This window comes from Pteropus medius, unplaced genomic scaffold, assembly GCF_902729225.1.
Source record: "Pteropus medius unplaced genomic scaffold, Ma_sr-lr_union100, whole genome shotgun sequence".
NCBI lineage: Eukaryota > Metazoa > Chordata > Mammalia > Chiroptera > Pteropodidae > Pteropus > Pteropus medius.
The window spans coordinates 7,959,386-7,977,596 of NW_024354875.1; the positions used below are offsets into that span (position 1 = coordinate 7,959,386).

The 18,211-nt window shown below is 32.5% G+C and overlaps 1 protein-coding gene across 1 annotated transcript in view; it reads right to left on the reverse strand.

The window, feature by feature from the left end:
* The window catches only part of LRP1B (LDL receptor related protein 1B), a 1,647,539-nt gene that overhangs the window by 109,086 nt on the left and 1,520,242 nt on the right, over window positions 1-18,211 (reverse strand). The window contains exons 69-73 of the mRNA XM_039855262.1: window positions 17,368-17,497; window positions 15,530-15,636; window positions 15,065-15,197; window positions 5,186-5,308; window positions 540-665 (exon numbers count right to left, since the gene is read on the reverse strand). Coding sequence (XP_039711196.1) covers window positions 540-665; window positions 5,186-5,308; window positions 15,065-15,197; window positions 15,530-15,636; window positions 17,368-17,497 — 619 coding nt within the window. The remainder of the gene's footprint in view (window positions 1-539; window positions 666-5,185; window positions 5,309-15,064; window positions 15,198-15,529; window positions 15,637-17,367; window positions 17,498-18,211) is intronic.

Consider the following 18,211-nt stretch of genomic DNA (forward strand, 5'->3'; position numbering starts at 1 on the left):
TAAAAAAATAACAGTGCATTTATCTTATAGCAAATACCACCTTATTTCCATAGGAAAATGTTTGAATAATTTACCCTAAGTAGTATTTGTTAAAGTAATGTAAACTGCCCAAGACAGATTTTGTAACCAAATGATTTTGTTATTTAATTTAATGAAGCCTTTGGATTTAAGAGTTCTTTTAATTTCAGAATTGTGAAAAAAGGATTGTGTACACATGCATATAATCTATATAAGCCCACACCACCACAAGTATCTATTTAACAGAGAACATTTTTAAATCACTACGTTATTTCTCTCATGCAGTATTTTCTTTAATAAAGTGCCTATAACGGACAGATTTACAGACTAGTAGAGACTCTTGATAAAGTTGCACAGCTCTACTATGCAAATGAAATGTTAGTGGGTTATTTTTATTCCCTGTCAGAAGATCAAATGCCCGAAAAACAAATACTCTCAGACATACACATAAAATTTTTTTTGAGCTCTACAATTATCTTATAGCCATACTGAATCAATTATTTTACATTAAATGGATTTACCACCACAGTGATCTTCATCTGAGTTGTCCCCACAGTCATCGATCCCATTGCACATTTGTTCAGGTTGCAGACATATTCTGTTATTTCTGCATCTGTGAGGTCTTGTGGGTGGGCAAAGAAATTTGACTGAAAAAAAGAAAAACCAAAGCAGCTCCTTTGGGTATACTGACTTATAAAGAACCATCCTTCTTTTGTCTTTTTTTTTTCTCCTTTCTGTTCAAATTCATAATCTAGCTTTTCTGAATACTTTTTTGTTGCTGTTGTGGAAATTGCCTACATGTAGATACTAGAAAAATATGTGATAATAGAAGCTTATGATCCTACTTATTTATATTAACCACAAAAGCGTGCATAGCTGAAATGTTGAATAAAATAAAATAAGAAAAAGAGTCAAATTTCATGGCCTCATTTCCAGAAGCCTTATCTTAGCCTTCTTCACTTGGTGTGCCAAATTAATTTATGTCTAAGTTTTATACAACATGACAGGACACTTAGCTATCTGAAAGAGCAATTTCACACAGAATAGAGATTGAGCAAGTATGTATTACAGGCCTAAAATTGAAAATTGGCCATCCAGTGGAAAAAAATCCCAACAATACAGCTGGGTTTCTTACTCTATGTCTCTGTAAACAAATGTGTAGCTATGTATTTCAAGTGTATAAGGTAGTATTATTTATTAACTTTTAATGTGTGTATGTGAGGGGGGTATAGAGAGAGAGTGTATGTGAGGGGTGTGTATGTAGAGAGGGAGCAAGAGAGAGAGAGAGAGAAAGAGAGAGAGAGAAGGGGGAGGAGAGAGGAGAGGAGGGGAGAAAAAGAAGGAGAAAGGGATAGAGACTTAGATAACAATGGAAGCCAGAAAATTTTACATTTATCCTTTCCATCACTATCTCATCAGAACAATTCCATCCCTAAACTAGGAAACTACTATAATAACTCTTCATCATCACAATTGGAATATTACAAGGTTCTCCCCTTGGTCCTCTAATGTCCTCACTCTTGAATTCTCTGCTTAGATATTCTTATTCATTCTCATGGATACACTTGAGCTATAACCTCAAGACTTTCAATTATCTAATTATAGCATTTCACAACTAATTATAGAACATTCCCTCAGAAATTTCAAATTAAACAAGTTCAAAATTCAATCACTTACCATCTTTTCTTGACTCCTTTCTTCCCATACATAAGATCTTTCTTATGTCCATAGTTCTGTTAGTGGCACATCATAGCCACGAGTCTGGGATTATTCTAAATGCATTCCTCTCACTGACTTTTGACTGTCATTAGTCAACAGGTTCACCTGATATTTTTCCCAAACTTGCCCTCTTCTTCCCATGCATACCAAATACAGTCACGACAGCTCAACTCTTTATTATCTCTTACAGAGATGACTTCAGTAGAATTCTAAATGCCTCAGTGTTATTGCTCAATCTAAGATCCTCCAAAAGTAAACAGAACAATCCGCCTAACACATTAATCTGATCATCTCTTTCATAATTATACATACAAATTATTTATAATAACGATTCAAATATACATTTCTTTCAAACCTCCTTGCAACACCAACCTTCCAAATTCTATATATGAACATGCTTCCTATCTCACACATAAAAAAGTAGAAATAAAAAGACAGGAAATGCATTCACATCTTATTAAATGATTGCACATTTACCTGCATCCACACAGTCTATTAACTCATTCAACACATTTCAACATTTTTTTAATAACAGAGAACTGGTTACTACTCTTATCTAGGCTTGTTTTTGTTTGTTTGGTTGTTTGTTTGTTTTTTACCTGCTCTGAAACTAATTTTCCCTTGCCTTTTCAAGAATCATTCCATCTTCCTTGACACATTTTATTACTTTGGTTTTTCTTTTGCCACACTATTTTTGTTGTGGTGGTGGTGGTTGTTTTGCTAATTATTCTGTGGTCACTCACCTGAGTATTTTCTGACTGCTCATATTTATTTAGATGTTTGGTATCCCTCAATATTCTATTCTAATCTCCTTCTGAATGCTTTACTCCCACTCCATCTATCACAAATTTTATAGTATTTATTAGCATATTTTATGCCAACTCTCAAATTTATACTTGAGTGTCTCCTCAAATGAAACTCAAACCAGGCTTTTAATCTTGAAAAACTGTTCCTGTTCTTAGATTTTCCATCTATTCAACTGTGTAAACAAAAGCACCCTAAATATTATATTTGGCAACTTTCTTTCCTTTGCTCTGTATATCCAATTCATTATTTAATCCAATTAATTTTGCCTTCTACATCACCTTCAATTCTGTGTATACTTTACCATCATGTGCTATCATCTTAATTCAAGCTACCATCATAGCCTACATACCTTACCACAATTGTCTTAAATAGCCTTGCTCTTTTCTATCCAATATTTGTAAAATATGAATATAACCGTGTTCCTCCTCAGCTTAAAATTATTTAGTATTTAAAAAATTATTCAGTATTTTTAATTTCTTTCAAGTTAAATCTAAAAATTCCTATCAAGACTCACAAGGTTTTAGGTATATCTCCTTTCTCTTCAGTTTTATCCTAATATCTACCTTGCTCTGTACACTTCAGGTACACAGGTATTTTAATTCCTTCAGTAAGTTACAGTATGCTGTGCCTCAGGGTCTTTCTACATCTTGTTTCCTATGTTTACAGTATTGTGTCATCCATCTCCCCTCCCCCATTCCTTTCATCTACTTGGCAGTTATATATCTCTCGGACTTGAACTCAAATGTTATTTTTCAAAATTAAAGATTAAATAAAATATTTTCATTCTATAATTTTATAATTAGCTATACTTTTTCTTCAATGCGTATATCATAATTTGTACCTATATATCTTAGTGATCATCAAAACCACTCTTCCACTATATTCTCAGCTGCATAAACTCTGTTTTTCTCATCATTTTATCACCAAAAATACTCTAGCTTAAAAAAAATTTATTATATGGAAACATACTTTTTCTCCATACTGTTCATTATGTATACAGTGCTTTTTAGTATAAATTCTTCAACACCATAACTTTCTGAATTCCCCTTTAGGCAGAGTTTACTGTATTCCTCTCTGCCTTGTCTGTACCTTTTATTTAATCCTACCTTTGCTGGAAATGCAGTGTATGAAAAATATTATTTATCTAACCACCATAATATCTCCTTGTCAAAAAGAATCATGTACCGTTCATTTTTTAATCCCCAATACATAGCACAACCTCCAGTACTTAATAGTTTGACTGGATATTGACACTGATGACTGAGAGGAATGCTAAAAACATTCAGATAATCAAGTTTGATGCATTATACAAATTTTCCAGCAGTCGTATGGCACTGACAATCATTTCCTGGCCCTGCAAGTGGAGGTGGGGGTGATTCTGAAGCCACTCATGGTTAATTAGTTACCAAACATTTTCTAATCCACTCACTAGTTTTGTGCTGAAGTGGAATAGAGAATTAAACAAACAAACAAACAAACAACAAAACAAAAAACAAAAAAAATTGCTTGTAAAAATAATCAGTTCCGGCTTGATTTGATTATATAAACATTTTTTTAATGTATTTTGATTCAGAAATAATATAATCTCTGGTGATTTTCTAGAATACACTTTATAAGACTATCTAAAGAACTGAAATTGAAAATTAGTTATAAACTCTCATCAGTTGTACCTACAGAGACCACTCCTCAAAGACTTTTTCAAATTTTAAATCCTTTTAAAAATAAAGTTAACTCTCTGTTTTGGCTTTTTATTCAACTGTAACTTCAGTAGTCAATGTCATCATCGATATTGGTTTAACCTGATGCATAGAATTTAAGTACATACACCCATGCTATGTCTTCTTTCATTCACCTGATGTGCTATTAATAGTAGTAGCTTTAAAATAGAGGTAAAATTACCTTTCTTTCTGAGATTAGATTCAAATAATGAGAATAAGGACTAAAAATGTTTGCTAAATTCTTTATTTTGATTATCTAAAATTTTACATTTATAGTTCTTTGTTGCACAAGCACACTTCTGACAAATGTCAAGAAAGAGTAATAAATTTGAAGAATCAGTAACATTTTTTAAGACTTTCTGATTTAAAAATTAAATAACCCCTAATTTTACTTTTCTGTCTAACATTTGTATTATGTATCTATACCTTTATATTGATACATAGATATAAATATAGTTAGATACAGATATAGACCTTCTTTCTATGAACAATGTCAGCTTTAGTAGTGGGTAACATGAGGAACTACATGGTTTTATTATTCACATTTTTTTCCAAGTACTTACCGGTCAAAAAAATATTTTAGACTAAAGTACCAATTTGGAATGAAGCCAAAGTCCTTACGTGAACCTTACTCAATTTTAAAAGTTCAGCTACTCTAAATTCTCTCAGACACAATATAATCTATCTTTTTAAATAGTGTTGACATGTGAAAGTTTAGATTTAGGAGGGCTCTCTATAAAGTCATAAACTTCAAACAGAGTAATATCTTATTACTTGAATAAAAGCTGTATCTGTGGTTATACTTTTTTCTACCTAATCCCAGACTATAAGATGTGTGGTTCACCTCATCGCTTCATTGATTCATGCCAGTACATTAGCTCAGAAGATAAGAGTACAATATAGAGCGACATGAAATGCCTTACCGCACATATCAGGGGCTTCGTCAGAGTTGTCTCCACAGTCATCTTCTCCATCACACACCCAGAAATGTAGTTTGCAAAGGGAATTATTGCAAAGGAATTCATCTGCTCTACATATATTTCCTCCTTTAGTTTAAAACAAACAAAAAAGATAGAGAGAAATAACGATACAGCATAATTAAAGCCAGTCAGCAGCAGCATGACTTTATTGATATTTCTCTAATTCATGATATTTCTCTAATTCTTAGCTCAGCATCTAGGTTCATATATATATTAGGAAGAAGCATTGGTCATCTTGTGGGTACTCTTTGGAGGGAATCATGAGACTAGTTTTATGAAGGTCAAATATCTCTTATTCTGAGTTTTGACACACATAAATCTCTAATAATTCACTTTCGATGGCACAGATTTAACTTAGGAAATGACAGAATCAGACTTAAATTTTAGAATGATAACACTAGCTATAGTTAGAGACCAAGATAATGAGAGCAAAGCCAAGACTGGAGAATAAAAAGACCAATTTGAATAGGGGTCACAACAATCCAGAAAAGAACTGATGGTTACTTAACTTAGAACAGCTATGTTTGAGAGCTCTTTAGGAGATAGAGTCCTTAGAATCTAATGGCAAAATAGATGAGCATGGCAAAGGAGAGTGAGTAGTCAAACAGTACTAAATTTTTGGTTTATTTGGACCATTTAGTGAATGTTAGTGTTGTTCAATAAATAAACACAGTGGGAAGAGTAGGCTTAATAGAAATAGTGACAATTCACTTAAGGTACTGGTGAGACAACCTTGTGATATTTAGCAGGCTAGTGAATAAATGTGTCTGAAATATAGGATAAGTTTCTAAGCTGTAAATGTATAACTGGGAACAATCAGATGTAGTTATTATTTGAAGTTTAGAAAGGAACACAGAGATAATCAGGAGTTAACGACTGAATGGATAAAGAGGAATTAAAAAGAGAGTATGAACAGCCAAGTGGTTGAAGAAATAACTGGCAAGTATTCTAACCAGAAGGTAATAGTAGGCACTTTTAAATAATGCTAACAGAGTAGATTTAGTGAAGTGGTAGTGGGTTTAAGAAATATTTGTTGTTGGTTATTATCAGATGAAAAGGTAGTATTTAGTATAGCCATCTCTTTCCAGACATTAGGCCTTAAACGAGAGATTGAAAGGAGAAAAATTAGATGGGTAAGAGATATGTGAACACATTTAAATACTTCTGAAAATAATTTAGTAGGAAGTAAGATTGAGGATACATTAAAAAAGATAATTGATATAACGAATTCTTTGAGCATCCAGAAAGTGTGAAGAATTTAAGATCTAAAACAAAATGAAAAGGACGATGCTTAGACTGGAGGTAAGTCTTCCATTTTAATAGAAAGGGAAGAGGAATGGCTAGGCAAAGCTATAGGCAGTTTTCTTAATTGGTTGTCAGATGTTGAAAAAGGCTCATGATTTATTATTGCTGTGAAGTAGAAGATGAGCAGAAAGTCAACTTATTAAAAATCTGATATGGTTAATGGTAGAGAGAGATGTAAAGAAATATAGGTAGGTTGCTTAGAATCATGAGTGATAGGTAAAGCTGAGACCAATAATTTACAGTGATATTAATCAGAACAGTCATAAGATTTTTTTGCAAAAATACTTAACAGAACTGGTACAGCTTATACTAGCATTTCTAAGGACTAACTAACTCTAAGATACAGATAAAGGCAAGTCATTGATGAAAGCACTAGGTGAATATCACCATGTGAGACTTCTAACAAATAATATCTGGTGTTGGGGTGCCCTTTTCTTTCAAACTTCTGTAATGTTCAGCTATAAATGCCTTAATTCCAAAAATAATCTCGATAACCAAAACTCGTAAAATAAAATATAAAAATATTCTATTTTTATAAAATATAAAAATTTAAAAAAGCAATAAAATATAACTCCATTTAATAATTTTCTGTCTGAAAACAATAACAAAATCAAAATGTGTAGCCTTCAGAAGTAAAGAAACTTAAGCTATGGGTGTAGGCATAATTCAATAACAAAATCCATAAATATAAAAAATGCTGTATTTTTTAGAATAAAGATTCTAGTGATTGAATCTCAATGCATGTTCCATTTACCACAGATTAAATTCAAACAAAATTTGTGAACTTGACATCTTCTGATTATTTTAGAAAACTCTATATGTAATATATCAGCATTGTTAAAAGAAAAAAAAAATGAGTTCACTAAAGTATCACATTAGATAACATTATAATTTTCCTCAGGAGAGTGTTGGATTATAATTTACTATAGGTTCTTTATCGTAGTACAAAATTTGCATTTCAAAAGATGCACCACGGTATCTTGAGTCTAACTTAAAATATTTATTTTGAAATGGCATGAAGCACACATAAACAAAAATAGTACAAATTAAAAGAGATTAGTTGAATTTGAATCCCAGTTTCCTAGTCATGTCCTTGATCAGCTCAACAGGTTAATAGAATATAGGAAAGTATTAATTAACAATAATCTATGTCTAAATAGATGTGAGCCCTTAGCAGGTTCATAAAAACCTGGATAAGTGCATCACTATAGAAAATGAGCATCTAAAATGCTTATCTTAATTTGGGTTGACAGAAGCTTGAATATATGATAATATTTTATAATTTCCCCAAATAGTTTATACATTTTAAGCTGATGATTACTAAAAAGAATAACTCTCATTCTTTTCCACCAAAATTTCTCTAGGGAGAAAAGTCTGGCAGCTCAAGCCAAAACAAACACTAAGATTCCTTGAAGGAACAGAGTTTACCTTTGAAAATGTAAATGTTGCTATAAATTCCATAGTATTTTGGGTTTTAGTCTTTTTAAAGTAAACCAGTAAAACTGATTCACTTGGAAGATATTTCATGCTTATCCGGTCCCTAACACTTAACCCCTGTTAGCTCCTAGGTCTAGATTTGAGATGACTGGAAGTCAGATTTAACAGAAGAGACACTTAATTATGGCATCATTTCTTTGATGCCTTAATGTACATTTATCCAATACCTAAACCACTTCTTGGAAGTAAATTAAATACTAGAAATCTGAACTTGATCATGCCTGAGGTATATCTATACAGTATAAAATACTTTAACCATCAAAACATTTTATCGGAGTTTAATTATCCAGCAACAACAACAACAACAACAACAACAACAATAACAGAAAAGAACACTCAAGAAAAGTTAGAGGAATCAGTAGGAAGGGGAGGGAAGCTTTGACGCATTCCTAAATGATTGAATTAAAGACTCAACTCTTTTTTTTTTCTTTTAACAAATCATGTATATTTTATTAACGTGAAAACAGGCTGTCTAAATATACTTAAAACAGTATATATTATAATATAAGCAAGTGCATCATCTTAACAGAATTTTCAAAATTCTTAGCTTAGTATTTAGTTTAGATTTGCACTTGACAAGAACTTAAGGAAAGGAAGGTTATACATACTTATTGTTTAGTCTGGGACTCTATTCTAAAATATTTGTTTACTTTTGAGTTTATAATCAGTGATTAGACTATCCACTCCCAATCCAACATTTATTTTTTTTTATTTTTCAAATACAGTTGGCATCTGAATATTATATAGTATTATACAATACATACAATACAAAACTAATATAATATGCAATACATACAATACAAAACTAATATAATATTGCATATTATAATATTGCATATAATATTGCATATTATATTAGTTTTGTATTGTATAAAAATGTCTAATCACCAGGTATACACCATGGTGATTAAACATTTATATAGTTTACAAAGTGATCACCCCAATAAATCTAGTACTTATCTGACACCATACATAGTTATTATAATATTATCAACTATATTCCTTAGGCTATACTTTACATCTCCATGACTATTTTGTAACTACCAATTTGTACTTCTTAATGCCTTCCCCTTTCTTACCTCCTCCACTCACCTCCCATCTGGTAACAATGAAAATGTTCTCTATATCTATGAGCTTGTTTCCTTTCATTTTTCATTTATTTTGTTATTTAGATTCCACATGTAAGTGAAATCATATGGCATTTGTCTTTCTCTGTCTGACTTAATCTACTCAGCACGATATCCTAGGTCTATTCATGTTGTTGCAGATGGTAAGATTTCATTCTCATAGCCAAGTAATATTCTATAGCCAAGTAACATTTCTTCTTTATTTTTTTATCCATTAATGGACACTGAGATTGCCTCCATATCTTGGCTATTGCAAATAATGCTGCAATAGACATGCGGATGTACATATACCTTCAAAGTAGTATTTTGAATTTCTTTGGATAAATATCCAGAAGTGAGATAACTGGATCTCTCTTTGTCTCTTTTCATAGCCTTTGTTTTAAAGTCTATTTTGTTTGGTATTAGTATTGCTACCTCAGCTGTTTTTATTTGTTTCCATTTTTATAAAGTATCTTTTTCCATCCCTTTACTTTCAGTCTGTGTATCTTGATCTGAAGTGAGTCTCTTGTAGGCAGGAGGTGAAATGGTCTTGTTTTCTTACTCATTTATCCACCCTATCTTTGGACTGAAGCATTTAATTCATTTATATTTAAAGTAATTGTTGAAAGACATGTAGTTATTGCCATTTTTTACTCTTATTTTTTTATCTTTTTTTCCTTCTTTTTCTTAAAGAAGTCCCTCTAAGATTTCTTGTAATACAGATTTGGTGGTGATGAACTCTAGCTTTTTCTTGTCTGGGAAGCTCTATCTGTCCTTGGATTCTAAATGATAACTTTGCTGGGTAGAATAATCTTGTTTGTAGGTCTTTGCTTTTCATCAGTTTGAATATTTTGTGCCAATTCCTTCTAGCCTATAAAGTCTCTGTTGAGAAATCAGCTGACAGTTTTATGGGACCTCTCTTTTAGGTAACTAATTGCTTTTCTCTCGCTACTTTTAAGATTCTCTTTTTGCTTTTATCTTTGACATTTTAATTAAGATGTTTCTTAGTGTGGGCCTCTTTGAGTTCCTTTTGCTTGAGATTCTCTGTACTTTCTGGGCTTGTATGTCTATTTTCTTTGCCAGGCTAGGGAAGTTTTCTGTCATTATTTCTTGAAATACATTTTCAATTCCTTGCGCTCTCTCCTCTCCTTCTGGTACTTCTATGATGCAAATGTTGATATATTTGATGTTATCCCAGAGGCCCCTTAACTATCCTCATGTTTTTTTTGGGAGGGTGTTATTTTTTCTTTTTCTGTTCTAATTAGATGTTTTCTGCTACCTTATCTTTTAAATTGCTGATTCGATCCTCTGCTTCATCTAATCTACTAATGTTTTCCTCTAATATAGTCTTCATTTCAGTTATTATATTCTTCATTTCTAATTGTTTTTTTATTTTACATTTTCTATCTTCATTTTTTTGTTTTCTATCTCTTTGTTAAAGATTTCACTCATATGTGAGATATAAACTTAAAAGCAACAAATGAACAAGACAAACAAACAGAGACTCATGGACATGGACTATAGACTAGTGGTTACCAGAGGGTAGGGAGTAGGGAAGGAGGGGGTAGGTAGAAGGTTAAACGGGGTCAAATATAGGGGATTAAGGTGAGGGTGGAGTGCGTAAAGGGGGTCAAATATATGGTAGCTGAAGGAAACTGGACTCTGGGTGGTAAACACACAATAGAATATACAGATGTCAATTATAATATGCACCTGAAAATTATATAATTGTATTAACTGATGTTACCTCAATAAACTTAATTAAAAAATAATTAATTAATTTTTTAAAAAGGGGGAAAAAAGTTCTCACTGACTTCATCTACTCTTCCCCTAAATTCCTCGAGCGTCCTTATAATCAGTGTTTTAAACTCTGTATATGGTAGATTACTTGTCTTCATTTCGTTGAGTCCTTTTCCTGGATTTTTGTTATATTCTTTCATTTGGGACATGTGTCTTTGTCTCTGCATTTTGGATCTTATTCTGTGTTTATATGTATTAGGAGGGCTTCTATGACTCCTGGTCTTGGCAGAACGGCCTTATGTATAGGTATGCTGTGGGACCCAATGGCACAGTCTTCCTTGGTCACCTGAGCCAGGTGCTCCAGGTATCTTTCTTCGATGAGTTGTGTTGCCCTTCTGTTGTAGTTGAGCCTTGGTTGCTATTTGCATATCAGTGGGAAGAACTGATGCTCAAGTTGATTGGTTGGCTCTGGACTGGGTGGTGAAGGGTTGGCTCTGTGGAGCAGAATTACCTTTAGTAGAGTTCTGGTGACTATCCAGTCTGCCTTATGGGTGTGTTGTCTTTGAATACAGCCCCAGATGGTGCTCCACCTTGGTCTAAAGCCAGCCATTAGGAGTTCCATCCCTGGGTCCTCCTAGGAGGGGCCTCATTTCAGGTCTGGTTCAGCAATAGCCTGTGCCTGTTCTAAGGCCACTTGGCATGACTCATCAAGTAATCTACGGATGACAGCTACTTGTGCTGGGATTAGAGTTGCCTGGAGAGGCCAAGCCATGAAGTGAGGCTGGCTGTAGCTAGTGCTGGGCTTGGGGCTGCTCAGCAAGAGCTACAGGGCACACTGAGGCCAGACACTGCTTATTTAGGGTTTTTGAACCTTTGAGAGATTTTAGGAAATCTTGGTCTGCAGCATGAACCAAGACAGGCCATTTGTGTGGAACAACCTCTGAAAGTAAATTGAGTGAGTTCATAAGTTGGGTGGATGGGTTATCAGGGAATCACCAGGGGCAGGACAAACAGTGTTAGCCAGGATGATGGAGACTCAAAGATAGTGGCCCCCTGAGTCTCCAGGCCAGTAAGAAGGAAGGCTTAACAAAGAAAAAAATGGATTCTACCATTATTTCTGTCTGGGAGAAAGCTGCCCCTCCAGCCCTCATCCTGAAGACAGGCAACTCAGTTCCTCCCTGTATGGCTCTAGCACTCTTCAAGAAGCTTCCCCAGTGCTGGAGCTGAGCCAGGGAGTCTGTTATTAAGTAAATCCATATGCACACCCTTTAAGAGGAATTCCAACTTCCCTCCATCTTACTCAGCCACAATTTCTGCTGGTTTTCACAGCAAGAATTTGTGGAGATTTCTCTTCCCAACCTCTGGTGGAAACTCTTCAATCGAGATATCCTTCCTGATCTTTAACTGCTACACACGGGTGTGGAATCAGCCTGCTCCACCTCAACATCCCTCCTACCACTCCTGAGGCAGCTTTCTCTGTAAATTCTTAGTTGTAAGATTTTTGTTCAGTCAAACTTCATGGTTATTCCATCATTTAGTTGTGGTTTTGATGTTGTTGTGAGAAGAGGAAAACACAGCGTTTGTCTACTTTGTCATCTTGACCATAAATCTGACTCTTTAATTCAGTAAGTTTAAACATTTAGTAGGATCAGTTTAAATTTGAAATACATTTTAGATTTTAAATACTATAATGTTCAATTTTTTTACTGTAAAGTTTGATTTTTTAACCTGGGTTCCTTTGTCCAAACACTTTTCACAAAATCCATTATTTAAAGAAAAATAGATAAAGTCTGACAAGATTGCTCCCCTCTACACACACACTCACTTTCCAGCTATTCTTACATCTCTCAGAGACATTTCATTTGACAATATCAAAAAATGAGCACAGAAAGGTTCATGGAGATAATAAAAGGAACTAGATCTCCTGATTCTCATTTCAGTAAATTCTCTGTGCTTTGCATAGTGCAAATCTTAACACCTCTTCCTTTAAAATAAACTAACAAACAAACACATAAATAAATAAATAAATAGATAAATAGATAAATAAATAAATAAATAAATAAATAAATAAATAAATATTTGAAGATTTATTAAAATCTTTGGAAAACTTCTTGTTATGCTTAATATTAAAACCAAGTTCTGCAGCATAAATCTTCAGTTACTTGTGGTTCCTAAAAAGCTAAGCTGTGCTTCACCTCTGTGACTTTGTACATAATGGTCACACTGTCTGAAATGTAGTTCCTTATTCTATTTTCATTCTTAATTGTTAGCATCAAGAAACACACATTCCAACAGGAGAAACTTAGTCAAATAATACAGTAGTCATCATGTTAGAAGGAAACTATGATAACAAAAGCGCAATCAAAGGGTAGTTAAGGACACAGCAAAAAAAGGCTGCAATTTGGTTAAAGACATTAGTTATTGAGATGGACTTGAAAAAATAGATATAATTCTTATTGGCAAAGGTATCAAGATGATGAAAATAGCAGAAGGAATAGGAAACATGTTGAAAATATGTAGGATGTTTATAGAATATTTCCAGTTTGGCTAGGGTGTGTGATACATAAAGAAGAATTGTAGAATATAAGACTGAGAGTATAAAATAAGATCCTTCTCATGTAAATCTGACTGCCAGATTGAGTTATTTGTACATAACCAGGAAGAAAGATCTTTGAGTAAAGATTGTCGTAATCAGAGTTACATGTAAGTAAGATGAACCTGGTAGCAGTGAGTAGGATGTATTGAACACCAGTTAGGTAGTATTACATGAGCCTAGGCAAGAAACAGCAAGAAAAAGACATACATGGATGACAGTGACTGAAGTTGAGGGAATGGAGCTTACTAGCTAGAACATGAAAAAAAAAAGCTGAATAACTTAATATTTGTCCCAAAGTCTTTGCATATAAGACTACATAAGATTGTTAGTGACAGAGAGTCCTCAAAGTTTGCTGTCTCTAGAATGATCAATTACAGAAAATGAATATGAGAAAACAACTAAAAGTAGAAACAGCTATTATGCATATTATGGCTCTCTATAATGCATTGCAGATTCTAAATAAGAACTGGAATTTCTCCTGTTGACTATGACAACATTTTATCAGGTTTGGGGATGGAAATGTTACCAAATCATAAATGTTTGATCTAACATTAGAGAAAGTAGAAAATATTTTTCCTTGAATGACTAGACATTTACAGAAGCAAATATATTAAATGCATTTAAACTGTAGAAACCCTAGGTGCCTGTTTAAATGACTTTCAATATCTGGTGTCATCTCTACTGATGATGTTCCAAATATGCTGAAATGTAAAGTACATTGAGAAACTTTTGTAAGCAGAATAAAATATTTTTTTAAATAATATATATAACATATATATTATGAAAACAACAAAAATCATGTAATTTGTGGTCATTATAAGCTTCACCACACAGTTTTTTTTGCTTTCATTTTACTAATTTTAAAGTAGTAACAATTACTGCTTTTAACAAGTGACTTACAACTAAAAAGTTATTAACCATCAGGGAATATTTTCACATAGCTGGAAAATAATTTACTACAATACTCAAAGTTGTCTTCCAGACTAATAAAAAATGTAGATTATTTTTCTCAACCATATGGTAAGAAGGATATTTTGGCACAACCTATAACCTATATATATATATATATATATATATATATATATATATATATACACATACATATATATATATATATAATCAATCATATTAGTATGTGTAACATAATATACCATATGTTGTTTCTATTCATTAGAATAAGGTAAGAGATATAGAAGAGAAATGTACGCTGAAAAGACTTCATAATAATGGCTATAGTGGCTATGATCTTTGAGTTCTTATAGTATCACTAGTCCAGCACCTAGTCCAAAGACATGCTCATGGTACGCACCCAATAAACACTTGCATTTTCATGATTCTGTTGTACAAAGACTGACATTACACTCCATCTGAAAATGATCCAGATTTTGCTTATTTAGAACAGGCTATTATCTAATGAAACTAGAAAGAGTAAATGATCTTATCATTTAATGATCCTATCCTCTGCCTCTACACACTACATATTCTCTACAGCACCTTGACTGCCATTCTCTTATTTATGATACACACACACACACACACACACACACACACACACACACACACACACAAATACCTTACCTCTGTCACAGTTTTCTTCATCGCTGCCATCCACACAGTCATGAATTCCATCACACAGCCATCTAATTGGAATACAGTGGGCTTTATTTCTGCATCGAAACTGATCTTCCTTACATTCAGACACACAGTCCATCTGTTCAAAAACAAATGGGCACTGCAGTATTCATTAATGATAATGATATAGTCACAGGCAAAATAAACATACAGCTGACAACACTGGAGATTTATTACACTGTAGGCTCTCATATTTTGATTTAATAAATATGACCTCTAAAAATGACAATGAGGTTTAAGTATATGAACAGTATAAAGATTCAGGTATTTATTGACATTACTGTATTTGATGTACTTGTCCTAACATTTTACACAATGCTGAGAATCGGGTCTCTTTACTCTGTTTTTATTACACTTTCTTCCCCAAATCTAACTCTAATTCAGAGATTTTAATCAAATTATAGATTTTACCTCATCTGAACCATCAGAACAATCATATTCTCCATTACATTTCAAAGATGCTGAAATACATCCTCCGCTGGCACATATATATTCACTTGATGAGCAAGTAGGAGAAGCTGAATATAATTATAAAGTCAATATTTAGATTCGGTAAAAAGAATGACTGATTTAATAGATAAAGACACATATAAGCATATACAAAGGCATAGATAGTAATGGAAATAGTTAATATTATTTAAACTATAGTCAATATTTGATATTAAATATTTGTTTAAAATGTGCATTATAATATTATTGCATTGTATTAAATATGCTTCAATGATATAGTAGCCTGTTTAGTAAGTGTTCAACTCACTAAAGAAAGAAATGAGTTAAAAAAACAAAACCCTCTGTACCCTTCATCCCTTTGATTTTGAAGAGTTAAATAATTTTTTAAATGATTTTCTTTTAAATTTAAAAGAAAAAAAGCTTTAAATTATTTTTAAAACTACGGTAGGATTTAATGATCCTCGGGAATGTTAATTCATACATGTATTGTATAAATTTAAAAGTGGAAATCTTGGCGAAGTCTCATAGATACTGCTATATCTAGTTATGTTGACATAAATGTCATATTTGCATAAGTTTTAAGGATTTTTGTTTGGAGGTTCTCAACATGAAAATATGCATAATTAACGGTTTACAGATTATGAAGTATTCTTTTATGATACAGGAAATAAAAATAGCAAATGGATAAATAAGTTATTACCAGTACCCAAACTAATTAATTGACAGAAGAATTACGACAGCTGCCTTTGTCTATTAGTTTGTGTGTTAGGCTTGCATTCAAAGCTCTAGGGTTCTTGGTCTTATATTAGACCATTAGATAGTTAAATGTGCTTACGCAATGACCCTGTGGCCTGAATTGCTTACACCAGGGATGCTAAAAAGTTTTTCTTTTTTGGTTTTTAATTTCTTTTAATTGACAATGTTGGCCTAGGGATTTATATTATTAAGGCATCTGAGAACATGTCTGGATTCAGTAAGATCTGATCAATTAGCAGGATGGACCATGGGTATGGTACTGGAACATGATAACACGTATGACTTGTATCTTCTATTCTGACCTAGTATCTCAAAGTAATGCTCTAATGGCTATACATAAATTATAGTATAATTTCTCTAGTAATTTTTTTATAGAATAATAATTTAAAAACAGCTAAGTAAAAAAATTAAATTTTGAAAACTTATTTATAGATTTTATAGAGCTATATTTAAGAAATAGAAATGCATAAATTGGGTGTTTTTTTCGATGTATTTTGGTTTTGCTTCCTAATTTTATTTTTATTTTGGATCAAGGTATGAATAAAAATAATATACTTATGCTCATATGTTTGTGTGTGTATGTTTTAGAATTTTGTTATATAGAAATATTTCTAAAACTAGTAGACAATGAAAATGAGAGATGCTTTTTCTCAGTAGGTATTATGTCAAAATCACTACATTTCATTTTATAATCTTAATTTCCATAATTGAAAATCTGACTTTTATTGTACTGACAGTTTCATCAAATTTCATTTTGTTGTCTTGAAAAAACTATCCCTAATGGTATGGTAAGGAATGGGAACAAGAGTATGAAATTTTGGGGAGGACTGCTTAGATCTTGAACATAGTAACAATCTTATCTGCTGAAATACTTTCCAAACATATGAAGGACACACTAATTAATCTATGTACAGATATTTCAGATTATTTTTAAAATACAGAAATCTGTGTGCATTTACCAGTTTTCTAAATATCATTACTCAAACTTACATTCTCTGAAGTTCATATGTCCACTAAATTTAATGTCATCTCAACCATTTTACCTGGTTCACAGTTTTTCTCATCTTCTCCATATTTACAGTCTTCGTGACCATCACATTTCCATTTTGTTGATATACATTGACCATTGGAACACTGGAACTGATCTTTAGAACAACTTGTTTCACAATTTCTCTGTAAAAACAACACATGTAATTAAAATTAAATGATTAAACAAATGTAACTCAAATGACAACTAGAAACCTTATGCATAGAATCCTCGAAGTGTAGAAACCACATCTGCCACATAAAGACGCTCAGATGATCATATGTAAGCCTAGTGCTACATAACATAATTCTAACAATTTTCCATTGTCATTTGTCTCTGTGTGTCATAATAAAACAGTTATAAATGGCTTCGTCATACTAATCTCTGAATGTATTATTCTTCAATAGATAGTTTCGGGGTAATGTGATTTTAATAATTGTAGGTGAGAATAAAGATTGTCGGGGGGGTAAAAAAAGTTTAAAAAATTATTTCTAAGCAAGTACATCCAGTTCATTGGGAATGAAGTGGGAGGATTTAATGTGAAACAAACAAGAATCTTAAAGCAAATTTGTTTTGCATTGGCAGAACTTCTCTAGTGTTATTTCTTTCCCTTTCTTGAGCTGTCACAATTGTCATTTCTTCTAGCCACATATAGATTTTATTTGTCAGTCAAACAAGATAGTAGATATACCTTTGGGAATCTTTCAATTCTATATATGAGATCAATGAAAGAGATCCACTAGAAATTTATCTCCCTTGGGGTTTGACTATTCTGGCTGAAATGAAATGCTCCAATAAAATGTCTTGCTGAGATGATGTTCTGTGGTTAAGAAATTTCTATTCTTGTCAAAATATACTTG